Genomic DNA, 15,390 nt, shown 5'->3' with positions numbered 1-15,390 from the left:
ATAACAAGCAGATATTGTAAGACAGTTCTGAATCTATGTTGCGTAGTTGTGTAAATTCACATTTGTTGATCTTTGTGGGTATGCTTATTAAAGAGAGTTCTCCAGAAATTATGCTTAGAAAATATTTTGTAGAGTTATGCACTTGGAGCAAGGAGATATTTTCCCGTCTCCAAGTGCTATCTCCCTAAGGTATCTATTTTTCAGGAATTTTGAGGCTGTCGGGCCAACTTTCTATGAGGCAGGCCAATTGACAGCCTTTTAGAAGATTTGCAAGATGTGGGTGGGCATAATTGAACGGGGTGCCCAAGTTTTCCTGAGGACGTCCTCACAGGACGTCCCCTCATTCCAAAACAGGTGGGCGGCCATCTTTCGTTTCGATAATACGGTCGGGGGACGCCCAAATCTCTACATTTAGGTCGACCTTAGAGATGGTCATCCCCGATTTTCGGCGGATAATGGGAAGCTGAGGAGCCCATCTCAGAAATGACCAAATCCAAGCCATTTGGTCATGGGAGGAGCCAGCATTCGTAGTACACTGGTCCCCCTGCCATGCCAGGACACCAACCGGGCACCCTAGGGGGCACTGCAGTGGACTTCAGAAATTGCTCCCAGGTGCATAGCTCCCTTAGCTTGTGTGCTGAGCCCCCCCCAAACCACCCCAAAAACCCACTCCCCAGAACTGTACACCACTACCATAGCCCTAAGGGGTGAAGGGGGAGCAACTACATGTGGGTACAGTGGGTTTCAGGTGTGGGTTTTGAAGGGCTCACATTTACCACCACAAGTGTAACAGGTAGGGGGGGGATGGGCCTGGGTCCGCCTGCCTGAAGTGCACTGCACAGTGGCGTAGCCAGACTGCCAATTTGGATGGGCCTGAACCCAAAGTGGGTGGGCACAAAATTTTCTGTCTACCCCCTCCCCCCAGCAAAATTTAGTCACGCTAATCAGTATGCATGTGTCACACAGGGTAAAGTGCTGCTTTTCAGTGCATCAGATTTCAGAAAATTTATTTAATAGCCTAACACCCTTTCAGTGAGCTTTTCAGAGGCCAAAACCTCCTGCCTCAGGTCAGTATAATGCTGTTACGGTATCCTCGCCTGACCTAAGGAAGGAAGTATTGGTCTCTGAAACTTCATTAACACAGGTACCATATTACTTTATCTCCTAAATTAAAAATAAAATTATTTTCTTTACCTTTCTTGTATGGCCATTTACTTTTTCTCATTGTGTCGCTCCCAGTCTCTAGATTCTGCTTTCCTTCGTTTTCGCTTAACTCTTCTGCCAGGGTTTCCTGCCATTTCTCATTTTCTCTCCTTTTTTCTTTGCTTTTCTTCAATTTTCTGCCCCTCTCTCTCTCTCTCTCTGTCCTGATTTAATTAATTCTTACTATCCATTCTTTAATTTCCTTCATCTACTTATGGCTTTTCATCTTTTTCTCACCCTTGTTCTCCCCATGCCCCTTCCTCTTATTCTCCAGTTTTCACTACTCTCCTTTTCCATCCAGCACTCTCTTCTTTCTCTCCCCATCCTTCCAGTCTCCCCTCTCTCTCCCCATCCTTCCAATAGTCTCCCCTCTTTCTTTCTGCATCCTTCCATCCAGTGTCACCTCTTTCTCCCTACCCTTCCATCCAGCATCTTCCCTCTTTCTCTCCCCATCCTTCCATTTTCCCTCTTTCTCTCCCATCCTTCCATCCATCTACCCTCTCTCCTGATCCTTCCATCTATGTCTCTCTCTCCCTCTTTCTAACCAGTGTCTCTGTATCACTCTACCCTTTTCTGTTCAGTGTCCCTTCTCTCTCCACATCCTTCCAGTCTCTCCCCTTTCTCTCTGCATCCTTCCAGTCTCTCCCCTTTCTCTCCCATCCTTCCATCCAGTGTCCTCTCTCCCATCCATCCTTTTCCCTCTTTTCTCTCCCCATCCTTCCAGTCTGTTTTCCCCTCTTTCTCTGCCATCCTTCCATCTGTTTTCTATCTCTCTCCCAATCCTTCCATCAATTTTCCCTCTTTCTCCCCATCCTTCCATGTTTTCCCTCTTTCTCTGCCATCCTTCCATGTTTTTCCCCTCTTTCTCTGCCATCCTTCCATGTTTTCCCCTCATTCTCTGCCATCCTCATTCTGTTTTCACCTCTGTTTTCCCCATCCTTCCATGTTTCCCTTTTCTCCCTCCTTCCATGTTTTTCCTTCATTTTTCTCTGCCATCCTCCATCTGTTTTCCCTCTTTTTTCTCCCCATCCTTCCATGTTTTCCTTCATTCTCTGCCATCCTTCCCCTGTTTTCCCTCTTTTCTCCCAATCCTTCCATGTTTTCCCTCTTTCTCCCAATCCTTCCATGTTTTCATTCATTCTATGCCATCATTCCATCTGTTTTCCCTCTTTTACTCCCCATCCTCTCTTCCTGTTTTCCTTCATTCTCTGCCATCCTTCCATCTGTTTTCCCTCTTTCTTCCCCAATCACTTCCATGTTTCCCCTCTTTCTCCCCATCCTTCCATGTTTTCCCTCTTTTCTCACCCATCCTTCCATGTTTTCCCTCATTCTCTGCCACTCCTTCCATCTGTTTTCCCTCTTTTTCTCCCATCCTTCCATGTTTTCCCTCTTTTTCTTCGACGAGGCCCGCCCTGCACTTGCCAAGCGCCAGCCCCATTGCCGGCCACTGCTGCTTTTCCTGTTGAGCCAGCAGGGCCGGCGCTACAAAAAGAACGAAGCGCCTAACGGCGCTAAGGACGAAAATGTTTTTAAAAAAAAAAAAAAAGCGCGGCACCGGCAGTCACTGTCTAGGCAGCCTTGAGGCATTGGCTGCTGGCTCGCAGGCTCCTCCCGTACTCCTACATGGACGTAGGAGACGGGAGGAAGCCTGACGAGCCAGCAGCCAATTGCTCAAGGCTGCCTCGACAGTGCCTGCTGGTGCCGCGCTTTTTTTTTTTTTTTTTTTTTTAACATTTTTCGTCCTTAGCGCCGTTAGCGCTTCTTCGTTTTGTAGCGCCGGCCCTGCTGCTCAACAGGACAAGCAGCAGTGGCCGGCAATGGGAGCTGGGGCTGGCACTGGCGGGCCTGGGCTGAAATTGGGTAGGCCTGGGCCCAGCCAGGCCCACCCGTAGCTACGCCCCTGGCACTGCACCCACTAAAACTGCTCCATGGACCTGCATACTGCTGACATGGAGCTGGGTATAACATTTGAGGCTGGCAAAAAAATGTTAAGTTTTTTTTTTGTTTGTTTTGTTTTTAGGTTGGGAGGGGATTGGTGACCACTGGGGGAGTAAGGGGAGGTCATCCCCAATTCCCTCTGGTGGTCATCTGGTCAGTTTGGGCACCTTTTTGAGGCTTGGTCGCAAGAAAAAATGGACCAAGTAAAGTCGGCCAAGTGCTCGTCAGGGACGCCCTTCTTTTTTCCATTATCGGCCAAGGATGCCCATGTGTTAGGCATGTCCCAGTCCCGCCTTCGCTACGCTGCCGACAAACACACACACAACACCCATGAACTTTGGTCATCCCCGCTGACGGAAAGCAGTTGAGGGCGCCCAAAATCGGCTTTCGATTATGCCGATTTGGGCAATCCTGAGAGAAGGACGCCTATCTCCCGATTTGTGTCGGAAGATGGGCGCCCTTCTCTTTCGAAAATAAGCCTGAAAGGGAAGAGGTGGTAGGGTTACAGGAACTACAAAATCAGGATTTGACATCAAATCTGATAATAGATGGGGAATGTTTCATTTTAGACCAGTCTATTAAAAGTTTAGGTATCATCCTGGATAATAAACTTACCATGGAACCACAGATTAAGTCACTAATTAAAAGTTCTTTCTATACTATGAGAAGATTACAGGCTATTCTTAAATATTTGCCAGTAAAATTATTTTGACTGGTGTTACAGTCTATGATTCTTAGCAAACTGGATTATTGCCAAAATACTTGTGAAGAAAATCCAGACTATCCAGAATGTTGCTGTTTGTTTAATTTTCTCGCTTAAGAAATTAGATAACAGGGCCGGCGCAACACAGTAAGCATGGCAGGATGGTGCAGACTTCTGAAGGGTGCCACAAGCCATGCTTACCGGCAGCTCCCAGTCGCAGCCCTCTTTGCTGCTAGTTCAGGCGCCAGCCACAGCCCCAAGTCCCCACCTGCCCTGGAACTAGGAGCAGATGGGATAATGGGGCTGAGGCTTGGCAATGTCCCTGATTTAGGTGCTAGGAGAAGGTGGCTGGGGATGAGGTGGAAATAGTGATAGAAATGGTCTGATGCTGGGGGCAGATGCAAGAAGGGACTGATGTTAGAGGTGGGAAAGAGAGGAGAGATCAGAGCTATCAGACTGAATTGGGAATATTTATTGTTTATTTTTTATGAGAAGGGTCTGAGCAGTTGGGGTTGAGAGCTGTTGCAGAGTCTGGAAGATGGAAGAGAAGGCAGATACTGTGTGGGGGATGGGGAGAAGCAAGGGTATATTCGGAAAAAGGTGAAGATGGAGGTGCAGAGGGATGGGTAGTGGGGGTTAAGGTAGAGGAAAGATAGAGTAAATAAACATTGGAGAAGGAGGTAGGTGGATAGAGAAAGAAGTATGGGAGAAGAAGCAGGGGCAAATGATAATAGGGAAAAGGGCAAAAGAGACAGAGTTGTGAAGAAGGTGAAGGACAAAGGAAGGGGACAGATCTTTGAAAGAGGAGAGAAAGGGTGGAAATAAAGAAAGTTAAAGGGAGAAGTGGGAGCCTGAATAAGGGATAAGACATAAAGGGACTGAAGCTGGAGAGGGGATGAGTGGTAGGGAAGAAGCTGAGGTTGGAAGGGGTTGAGAGATAGAGAATATAAGCTGGGGAGGCAATGAATACAGAAAGTGGAATGGGCAACTTGAAAGTGAGTGAAATACTGAATATAGGAGACAGGAAAGAATAAAGACAGAGGTAGGAATGGGAGGACTAGGGAGGTAAGTGCAAGAAGTAAAAAGCTGGTATGTAGTGTAATGACAGAGGTTTAAGATGGGGGAGGAGAGGAATAAAATGTAGCTACCTGTAAACAAAAAAAAAAAAGCAGATGAGAAAATGGAAGAAAAAACTGAGACACAAGGATTCGAGTCAGAGGTAGATATAGGATTACAGAAAAAAGATGGATTGTGAAAAAAGGACTTGGGAGAGCACCAACAAGAGGATGTAGGTAAGGACAGACCATGACCAACACAAGTGGAAAAACAAAATGGTCAAACAACAAAGGTAGAAGAAAACTTGATTCTCACTATTTAGAGAAATGAGATGTCAGCTTTGAAAATGTGGATTTGTTTTGATTTATTTTGGTGCAAAAGGGAAATTCATTTCTGTTTCTCTTTTCTCAGTTTTTCCACTGCTCATAATCTGGTTTCTGGGTTTTCAATTTCATTTTTGTTTAGCTATTTGTTTCTAATCTGTAGTCTCTCTCTCTCTCTCTCTCTCTCTCTCTCTTTCCTTTTAACTAGGTTATGGTGTGTGTTCCTTTCTAATCACAGAGAAGGATTATTTTAACATGTACATTCTATGTTTGGGTGTTCTATTTTCAATTGAAGGTATTCTGGTGTTAGGATATTTGCAGTGCTAACTTTAGGATTAGTGCAGTTTGAGTGTCTATTTGCAAGGTTTTGTGTTAGTTCTCAGTAGTGGAGGAGTTTGTTTCTCTCATTCATGTGACACCAGAGTTTGAACAGAATGTTTTTGTAATTGTACTTCTGCTCTGTGCCTGTTCCTTCAAGTTTATTGGTTGATATGGGAATGCTCCATCTAAATGACTAAGTACACTCTATGGGGGCAATTCTATAGATGTGTGTAAATTATAGAATAGTGCTTTAGCAGTTACATACGTGCACATTGTATGGGTGTAAATGTTAGTATTCTATAACATATGTGCACAGATGGTGCCTAACTATAGCACTCTGTTAGAATTAAGATGTATGTAATTTACAAAAAATTGAATAAATGTAAGTTGGTGTGGGAGCTTGGTAACTGAAGGTGAAACTAGGGGAAGAGCTTGGATGCCCCCAAACAAAAATGCATTCTGCTGCCCCTGGGAGGGGATGGGTGGAGGTTGGTTGGGAGGAGAAAAGAGATAGAAGATGCTGGATGGGTAGGGAGTTCCAACTGATGAGCCACAGGGAGCACCATAAGCCCTAGCACTGGCCCTGTCAGTTAAAATTATGGATTATTTTATTAAGCTTCATTTGCTTAATATTCCTGTGAGGATCATTTTCAAATTAGGATGCCTTTTGTGGAAGGTAACCCAAGGTATAGTACCACAATATATGATTTCTGTAGTGCATTGTTCTCTAACAGGACAATGTTATGATACTCACAAGCAGCTCTTATTTACTTTTTCAAGTCCTTGAGATATCACTTCCAAGAAATTTGTATCAGGTTTATTTGCATACCAGGCGGCTACATTCTGGGAATTTTTACCACCAAGTTGGAGATTTTTATCCAGTTATGGCTTGCTTAAAAAGAATCTTAAAACTTTACTGTTTAATAGATATATGATTAACAAATAATTATATATAATTGGAAATCTTTTTTCTTTTGCCAAATTGTGTCATCCTAGGCGAATTGTGTCTAATATCTTGCTGTAACCCGCTCTTCAGCCCCTACTGCTAGATCAGTGGGTAGCAGTAAAGGCTCGGGCAGTAAATAACCGCATGCAACTTTTATTTTTAGGGCATGACTATTTACTGCCCTATATAAAAAGTCATTTTTCCCATCTGCAGTAAAAAAAAAAAAAATGACCCAACGCGTACACCAAAAACACACACCCACAATACCGTGGGCCACTTTTTACTGTAGCTTGGTAAAAGGACCCCATAATTCCTTCACATGCTACTTTATTAGTGACCTTTTTGCCTGAAAAGGATAAATTAAAAATTTTGAAATTGTACTTTAAATTTAGGAATGTGCAGTTTGGTGGGTATAGCTCTTCCCAGATGTTACGCACTCTACTCAGCAGCGAAAGAAAGTATTTCTTAGTTTGAAACCTAGGGTTTTGGCCTTGGGTGCAACTTTTTTCTTGTGTTTTCCCTGTAGATATGTGGTACAACATCAGGAGAAGAGATTTTTGTTTTTGATCCCTCACATCTGGAAGGATAGTTATTAGATGAAAGTCAAGGGAATAATTAAAATAGGGTTCATGTGATTTTGATAAGGCTTTCAAATAGTGTGTTGTTGGGGGGGGGGGGGGGGTTTACCTCAAGTTTCATGATATATTTGTTTTTCTGTATTTGAAGTAATTACTCATTTCCTCTCTCCCTAGATGTGGACTTTAAACTTGATTATGATTATATTTACTGTTTTCTATTCTGTTGGAATTATTGCTTTTGGATTTAGTCTCTTTTTTGTATTTCTTGTATAAATACTTACTGCAAATTCTAATTTAAAAAAAATGAAAAAGGTCCTGTAACAAATGAAGTTCACATGGAAGCTTATTCCACAATTGAAAGGACCATAGCATGAAAATGCTCTGCTCCTAGCTGAAACTAACACCTGGCATCTTTTGCTAAATGACAACACATTGTTGCAGATGTTTACTAAGATGCCATGACCCAATGCTGTGTGAAGCCTTAAAGGTCAAACACATGGTTAAATCCACTGCCACCATATACAAAGCAGCCCACCAGAATGCAGAAAAGCAGTCCATCCTTCTACTGTTCAACCCAAATTCACCAATGTTCTCCAAAAACATGTTCAACTAGGAATTCCAATGCATATATGACGCAAAATAGCCATCATAGCCAAAAAGATCCTTCTGCTCCCCAACAAACCCTTGCCCTGCACTGCAATTAATTTGGCATATATCCCAGCCCCCTCTAGAGAACCCTAAGATTCATTGGTTAATTCTGCATAGGATGTTAACATTTTTATTTGCTTTAAAATATTTGTGAGCCCCGTTTACTAAGCTGCGCTAGAGGCACGTTAGTTCTTTTAGCGTGCGCTGTGTAGGAGCCCACAATATTCCAATGGGCACCTCGCTAATTTTGTGCACGCGCTAAAAACACTAGCGCACCTTAGTAACAGAGCCCTATGGCTTATAATACTGGCCAAGACCATCCAATGCAGTGAATAAAAAATGCATGCATAACTAAAAACAAACATCAATACATAAACACAAAGGCAGGATAATATATTAAGACCTTTGTTTAATATATCTCTGATAATTTTTTATTAATGTATAATCAGGGAAGCTTTTCCTTTTTTAAGAATCTTTTGTAATCTGCACTAAGCCAATAGAGAAATAGCGGAATAGAAGTTCCCTTATTGTATTGTATAGTCATGGTCTTCAAAAGAGCAACACAAAAATAAATGGATTCTTTTGATGAGAAGTTGACCCTCACATGGAATTTAAAAAAAAAAAATCTCCTCTCCAAATAATGCCACCTTGTGACAGATCCAAAAACCTCTTGTGCCTGGTATGGTAGACAGCAAGAAAACGTAGTACACTGCAAGCAAAGAAAATACTGGAGCTTTCTTCTAATAATGAGCCATGCATGTCTCCCCCAGGTGCTGCTCAAGGCCCTACTATTCATGGTCTAACAATATTCCCAGGTGTTCAACATCTGCTCTTCCTTTCTCAAACCCCACCTCCCACTACCTGTTTTCCAGCATCTCCCCACTTCCCTTGCTAGGTCTGTCTCAACTCTTCCCACTCACTGTTATCGATGCTCCTGTGCCAACTCTGCCAAGTCCATCTAGGCCTGCAGCCAGCATGGAGCCTTAATCATGAATAGTGAAGGCTCTGTGCCAGCCACATTAACACTGTTTCATGACCATGACTGTCACGCTGGTGCAACTCTTCAAATTGTGCTGCCCTAGGCAAACACCTAGTCCACCTAGAACTCTGGTCAGCCATAACTGTGAACATTACTAGAAAATATACCTTTATTGCTTGTGATGTGCTTCTAATTTTGCCTTGACCACATTACTCCAATTAGATATCCATAAACATATATTCTTTTCTTCTACAGAATTAAAAAGTATATTTGGCCTAATGTACCAGACCCTTCAAAAAGCAACATAGGACAGTGGTCACCGCAAATTCCAACTCGGGTAAGAAATCTTTCTGCATTAGAAGAAATGCTGTGCAATCTGTGCAAAAATATCCAAAAGTACAATAATCATTCTGTATTGAGTACGGAGACAAATTTAGGGTACAGCTCCAGAGGTATAAACATAGGCATTCACCTGTAATGTGTGAGAATTTTGATCAGTTTTACATGTTTGCACTATATATGTGTGTTTGTGTAGATATCTATGTAAACACATTTTTTACAGAAAACTAAGAGGACACAACAAAATTAACTTTGTGAAAACATCACATTTGTATGCCATGCTATATGTGTGAAAAATGTGTAATGTCCAATTTGCTAGCAAGAGCTACATTAATCCTCATTTCTGTTCAGTGAAAGTTACAAATATTATAGCACTCAAACCTTTCCTTACAGATGTCCCTTTTATCATTCATTTTTTAAAATTTCAATTTAACAGTATTACTAAATAAAACATTAAAGAAAATCAGGACATTTCAATTTCAAAACAAAATACATTATAGAGCTCATTTGCTACAGGAAAAAACATTTTAAAAGTGGCATAAACTGGCAGATGGAGATTTGAAATGTCCAAATCAATATTTTTGAAACCCAGTTTCCAGACTTTTTTCTATGCTGTTTGCAGTGCATCCAAATCTCAAGGAGGTATGTCCGGGGGCATGTTTAAGGGTAAGATTGGAAACAGAAGGGGGGGGTCCATGTCTTCCACAGGAACTCAAGCAAAGCAGACAAAGGGTGGAAGTAAAACAAAATCCAAATGACCAGCCCAAACAGGAGAGTAAGAGCTTCAAAACAAATTTATTAGGACCCAACATGGTCCATGTTTCAGCAACAAGCCTTTCTCAGGGGACAGAAAGCATAAACCTTCAGCACAATGCCCAAAAACCGTGGAGGTGCTGGAAAAGCACAGGTGGGGGAACGCTGAATCCAAAGTGGCGTTGTGCTGAAGGTTTATGCTTCCCGACCCCTGAGAAAGGCTTGTTGCCGAAACACGGACCATGTTGGGTCCTAATAAACTTGTTTTGAAGCTCGTACTCTCCTGTTTGGGCTGGTCATTTGGATTTCGTTTTACTTCCACCCTTTGTCTGCTAAGAGTGAGACTGGGACATTCCTAAGACTTGGACGTTTTTCAGCCATAATGGAACAAAACAAAAAAACGTCCAGGGTTAAAACTAAGGTGTTTTGAGCTAGAACTGTTTTTGGAACCAATAAGTCACAAAGAAATGACCAGATGACCACTGGAGGAATGAAGGAATGACCCCCCTCCCACCCCTCAAAGATATGAAAGAAACCGTGCATACCAGCCTCTATGACAGCCTCAGATGTTATAGCCAGTCCTATTAGAGCTGCAAGCAGGTCTCTTGGGTAGCCTAGTGGTCAGTGCAGTGCACTACTACTACTACTATTTAGCATTTCTATAGCGCTACAAGGCGTACGCAGCGCTGCACAAACATAGAAGAAAGACAGTCCCTGCTCAAAGAGCTCACTGTGGAGAAGGGGACCCAGGCAAATAATCCACTCTTGTTACGCTTGTGGTGGAAAGTGTGATCCCTCCAAAACCCACCAAAAACCTACTGTACCCACATACAGGTGACGCCTGCAGCCATAAGGGCTATTATAGTGGTGTACAGTAGGTGTTTTGTGGGTTTTGGAGGGAGCAATGGTGAGATGTGTGTACCTGGGAGCTTTTAGGTGAAGTCCACTGCAGTGCTCCGTAGGGTGCACCATTGTTCTGCTGGAACATTTGTGTGGCCAGTTTACTAAGTTTGCTGGCTGCTCCTGCATTGCAATGGCTTGATTGTATGGGTTTTTCACTTGAATGGGTTTTTTTCGAAAATGGTCAAAAACAAAGAAGACATTTTGCCAGTTCAAAAATGGTCACGTTTCCCATTTAATTTTTGGTCAAATTTAGACATCATATCAGTATCTGACAAATACTATGTAAATTTATGAACTCTCTATACTCGACTGCTTAACTTACTCTGTCACTTATGAACTTTCATGCAATACCATGGGAAAATGTGGGATACAAATGCAACAAATAAATAAATATCGAAAATCTCCCTCCACATGCATCAAACCCATAACAAGAAGAGGCAAACTTCAAACTGCAAGATCCATAATAAAGGAAAACAAGAAAAGAACAAGTCACAGGATCATATCAATACTTCTAGAACATTATTCTCTTCATCTCCAACTGCAAATCAAAATACTAGAAACCTTACTCATCCTGATTTTGAACAAGTGGCTTATCAATAAGAAAAGACTCAGTACATTATGTAAAATGTGGCTCCCGCAACCAAAACCTTAACCTTGAGTTGGTTTGGCAACATCTGAGAGTATCTTTGTCCACAGAAAAGTAAATGCTGCTTAGGAAAAGGAGTTTTCAGTGTGACTATCTTTTGCTTGCCACATTGCAAAGCAATTAACAATATAACTCTTTTAGAAATTAAATCTTGACACCTCCAAAAACTTAAAAGCATCTAGGCTATTTGGAAAATTAATCAAATCCATGTCTCCTTCCTCCAATTGTCCCTTTCAAAAGTGATCTACTTGTATAAAACTGTTTTGACAACATTTAGGAGGTAATTTTACAAAGCATTTTTGTGTGAAAAAGACGTGTTTTACATGTGGAAAAGAATTCTTTAAAAAATTTGGAAAGCCAAATAAATACATTGGTCAGGGTGCACTTATACACACACACACTCACTGTATATAGAAATGTCCAAGAATATAGTTTTGGTGAAGTTTGAACAGAATTTCAACGTTCATACATATTTTATAAAATAGCAAGTATGCATACAGGTGTAAATTTGAGCACTACTGGGGGTCATTCTACAGGCTTATTTTCTAAAAACACATACAAGCCTGTGTTGCCTTTATAAAGCAATGTCAAAAAATTCACTAAAATATGGAACAAAAAATATAGCAAATATTAAAACAATAGCATTGCCTAAACACACTTATGGCAAAACAATTTTTTTTTTTAAGGCTAGTGTTGCAGATTACAGGGGCATAGCCACGGGTGGTCCCAGGACCACCCAGCAGCAATGCACAACTCACAGCTGACATGAGGAAAACAAGCTGTGCTTCTGCAGTCCTGCATCCCCCTCTCTCCGTCCCTTAATGAGCTGCTTTCTTTAAAGGGTCGCTGGCAACGATTTCTACACGCTGCCTGCGGCTGACCCACAAGCCTTCTCTGTGCTGACACAATTTCCTATTTCTGTCTGGGTGGAACATGGTAGAAGGAAGGCTTCGGGGGTCAGCCACAGGCAGCGTATAGGAATCACTGCCCTGTTAAAGAGAGAAGCTCGTTAAGGTAGACGACTAGGGGAGGGGGGAAGATCTAGACCGAGAACGGAAGGGAAAGGCTGGACAACAGGAGGGAGAGAGAGGAGATCTAGACTGAGAAGGGAAAGGCTGGACAATGGGAGGGAGAAGGGAAGAGAAGGAGATTTGTTGGACATGGGGAGGAAGGGAAGATGCTGCACGGAGGGGGCAAGAGAGGGAGAAGTGCTGCATGTGAGGGAGAGGGGCAAGAGAGGGAGAGGTGCTGCATGTGTGGAAGAAGGGCAAAAGAGAGAAAAATGCTACATGTGGGGGAGAGGCAAAAGAGGAAGAGAAAAAAAGGTGTTTGGACATGGCAATGGAGGGGACAGTTGGAGAGATGCTGCATGGGAAGGATAGAGATGTTGGACCCATCGGGGGTGGGAAGGGAAGGGAAGAAAGAGGGAAATGTTGGATCTAGGGGCAGAAGGGTATGGGAACAATGCTGGACAATGGAAGTGGTGGACCACGGGGGAGGGGGCAGGAGGGAAAAGAAAAGAGACATGCTTTGAGGGGGGAAGGGACAGGGAGGTAGGCTACAGGGGTGGGGGGGGAAACAGAGGGAGCAGATGCTGAGCTAGAAGGGTGAAAGGAGGAAGATGCTGGGAATGATTGAACCATTTGGGAGAGGCTGAGGGAGATGAATGAGAGGAGGATCTTGTATTGTGTTCACTAGAAAAATTCATTTTCCTTTTTATTTCTCCAGTGTTGTAGTACATGCTGGTTAACTTCTTGGGGGTTCCCAGTTCAGTTTTTGTCTACGCATTTTTATTTCTAATTTGTGATCCCTTGTGTATTTTTTTTGGGGGGGGGAGGTATGTTGGTGGAATAGTACTGGCAGGTGGGGAGATCAGAGGGGAGGCAGGGAGGAGAGGGCATCTGGGGGGGTCCCCTCCTTTATTTTCTGACTTGGGCCCTATCATGTCTAACATTGACCTTGACCCTTACTGTATTTGGTGGAGATCGCCAAGCACTACCAGCTGAGGACCTCCTCCAAAGGTGGACAGAACTATCGAGGTCTGCATTTGGCGACAGCATCCTTGAGCCACAGTCAAATAAGCATGCATGGGGTGCTGGTATCGGTGGCTCATGAACGTTTCTGCTGTCTGACAAGCTTGGTAAAATGGAGTTCTGGTCGCTTCAGAGGAAGTCTTCAGCTGACAGACCTTGTTTTGGAATTTATCTTAAACCTAATGAGAACCGTTGGTGGGGTGGAGGGAGAGAAGCTTTGCTAAAAAGGTCTGTGACTGGCTCCTAAATTCAATAAAAATTTGTCAGGGTCTATTGTTAGATATTATTGTGTGCATATAATTGACCCTTTTTACAATTTGCCATCATAATTGTTTAAAAAATAAAGTGCTTCATATATGCCTTCTTTATTTACTGATACTGATTTATTTTCCTTTATTTTTCTGCAGAACTTTAATTCAAAAAATCAGCCATACCCAGAAGGTAGCTTTCCTGATGTCAGTGTTGTTGAGATAACAGCAGATGACAAGAAATCATTTTCAGAACAGGATATTAAAGCCTTGGATCCTCTTAAAAAAGAAAAGAGTACTTCAGAGGGACACAGCAGTGGCATAGGAGGGTCTTCATGCATGTCTTCTCCCCGACAAAGTGTCTCTGACAGTGATGAAAGTGAATCTGCACAGACCACATCCAGCACCGTCCAGTATTCAACAGTGGTGCTCAGTGGCTACAGAGATCAGCAGCCTCCTGCAGCACAGACATTCGCAAGATCAGAGTCTACTCAACCACTGCTGGACTCTGAAGAAAGACCTGAGGAGTCGCCAGCACCGGAGAGCTTACCAGGAGGAGACAGTGCTGTGCAAAGCAATCAGTATTTCAAACAAAACTGTAGTCAGGCTGAAACAATTGCAGGTGAATTAGACGTAGAACATCCAAGACAAGACCTGCACCCCATAAATGAGGAAGATCTTGTTAAACTAAATCAGTTGCAAGCATCAGACCAGAGCTTCCAGTTCAGTGGGGTTTGGCCAGTGGAAAATCAGCTGGAAGTGTCTGAAAGAGACATTGTACATACAAACCCCGAGGGACATGTGGGTATGAAACTTGAATCTACCGTTCTAAATGCAGCAGCCAATGAGGAGCCAAAATGTTACTTGCCTCAGACTGTCAGGCAAGGAGGCTACATGCCCCAGTAAAGGAAGTTTGGCCTATGTTACACTTATCAATGTGTAGGATTTATTTTCTCTTACCTGAAAGAGAAAGTTCAGTAAACATATCCTCACGTCCAATGTAGCAGTATTGAAGTCTTCTGCCATATTGACAGCGTGACTTAACAAATGGTTTCAGCTTAAAGCCATTGTGTTGTCCTTTAGGAACACTACAAGCTGGCCTTGTTCTTAAGATCCAGACTGCTCCGTGCTGCCTTAGTAACATTTCTTAAGACTATAAGAATAGCCATACTGGGTCAGACCAGTGGCCAATTCAGGTCACAAGTACCTGGCACAAACCCGATTAGTGTAAACTCAATCCCAGCGCTCAAGATCTTCAACATACAGTATATATCATAGGTACACTGTCCCATCATTCAAAATCATTTATTGAAAAGCTTGTACATCAATTTTCCATTGCTTCACACATTAATTTTACAATCCATGGCTTCCCCCTTGTCCATCTCAATAACAGACTATGGACCTTTCCTCCAGGAACTTGTCCAAACCTTTTGAAAACTCAGATACACTGACATCCTCTGGCAACAGCAGTTAGCATATCTGGGTTTAAAAAAGGTTTGGACAAGTTCCTGGGGGATGCAATGTGTTCTCCCATTTGCCAGTTCCTTTTTTATAAACATTGAATACTTTTTTCAGTAGCCACACTTAAAACGTAGGCAAGGTTTTTTTTAGTTCACCCACTACATCATTCAAAACTATTACTAACCACATGTATTAACTGTAATGTTTGTTTTGATTTTAGACTTAGTTTACGTATTTTGCTGGTTAAAGTTTTAGAAAGCTGGAAATTTAGACATTCTAAATCATCAGTACTTGATAAGTTTCTCAGCATAT

The 15,390-nt window shown here is 42.6% G+C and overlaps 1 protein-coding gene across 2 annotated transcripts in view; it reads left to right on the top strand.

Annotated features, from left to right (window-relative positions):
• Positions 1 to 14,547, top strand: part of IL6ST (interleukin 6 signal transducer) — a 154,569-nt gene extending 140,022 nt beyond the window's left edge. For both annotated transcript variants that reach the window (XM_030193145.1, XM_030193144.1), the window contains 2 exons: positions 8,951 to 9,032; positions 13,777 to 14,547. In XM_030193145.1, coding sequence (XP_030049005.1) covers positions 8,951 to 9,032; positions 13,777 to 14,523 — 829 coding nt within the window. In that variant the 3' untranslated portion in view covers positions 14,524 to 14,547. The remainder of the gene's footprint in view (positions 1 to 8,950; positions 9,033 to 13,776) is intronic.
• Positions 14,548 to 15,390: the final 843 nt, after the last annotated feature.

The sequence above is a fragment of the Microcaecilia unicolor genome, chromosome 2, assembly GCF_901765095.1.
Source record: "Microcaecilia unicolor chromosome 2, aMicUni1.1, whole genome shotgun sequence".
Taxonomy (NCBI): domain Eukaryota; kingdom Metazoa; phylum Chordata; class Amphibia; order Gymnophiona; family Siphonopidae; genus Microcaecilia; species Microcaecilia unicolor.
Note: the sequence above shows the minus strand (reverse complement) of the source record. Positions and strands in the feature narration are given on the sequence as shown.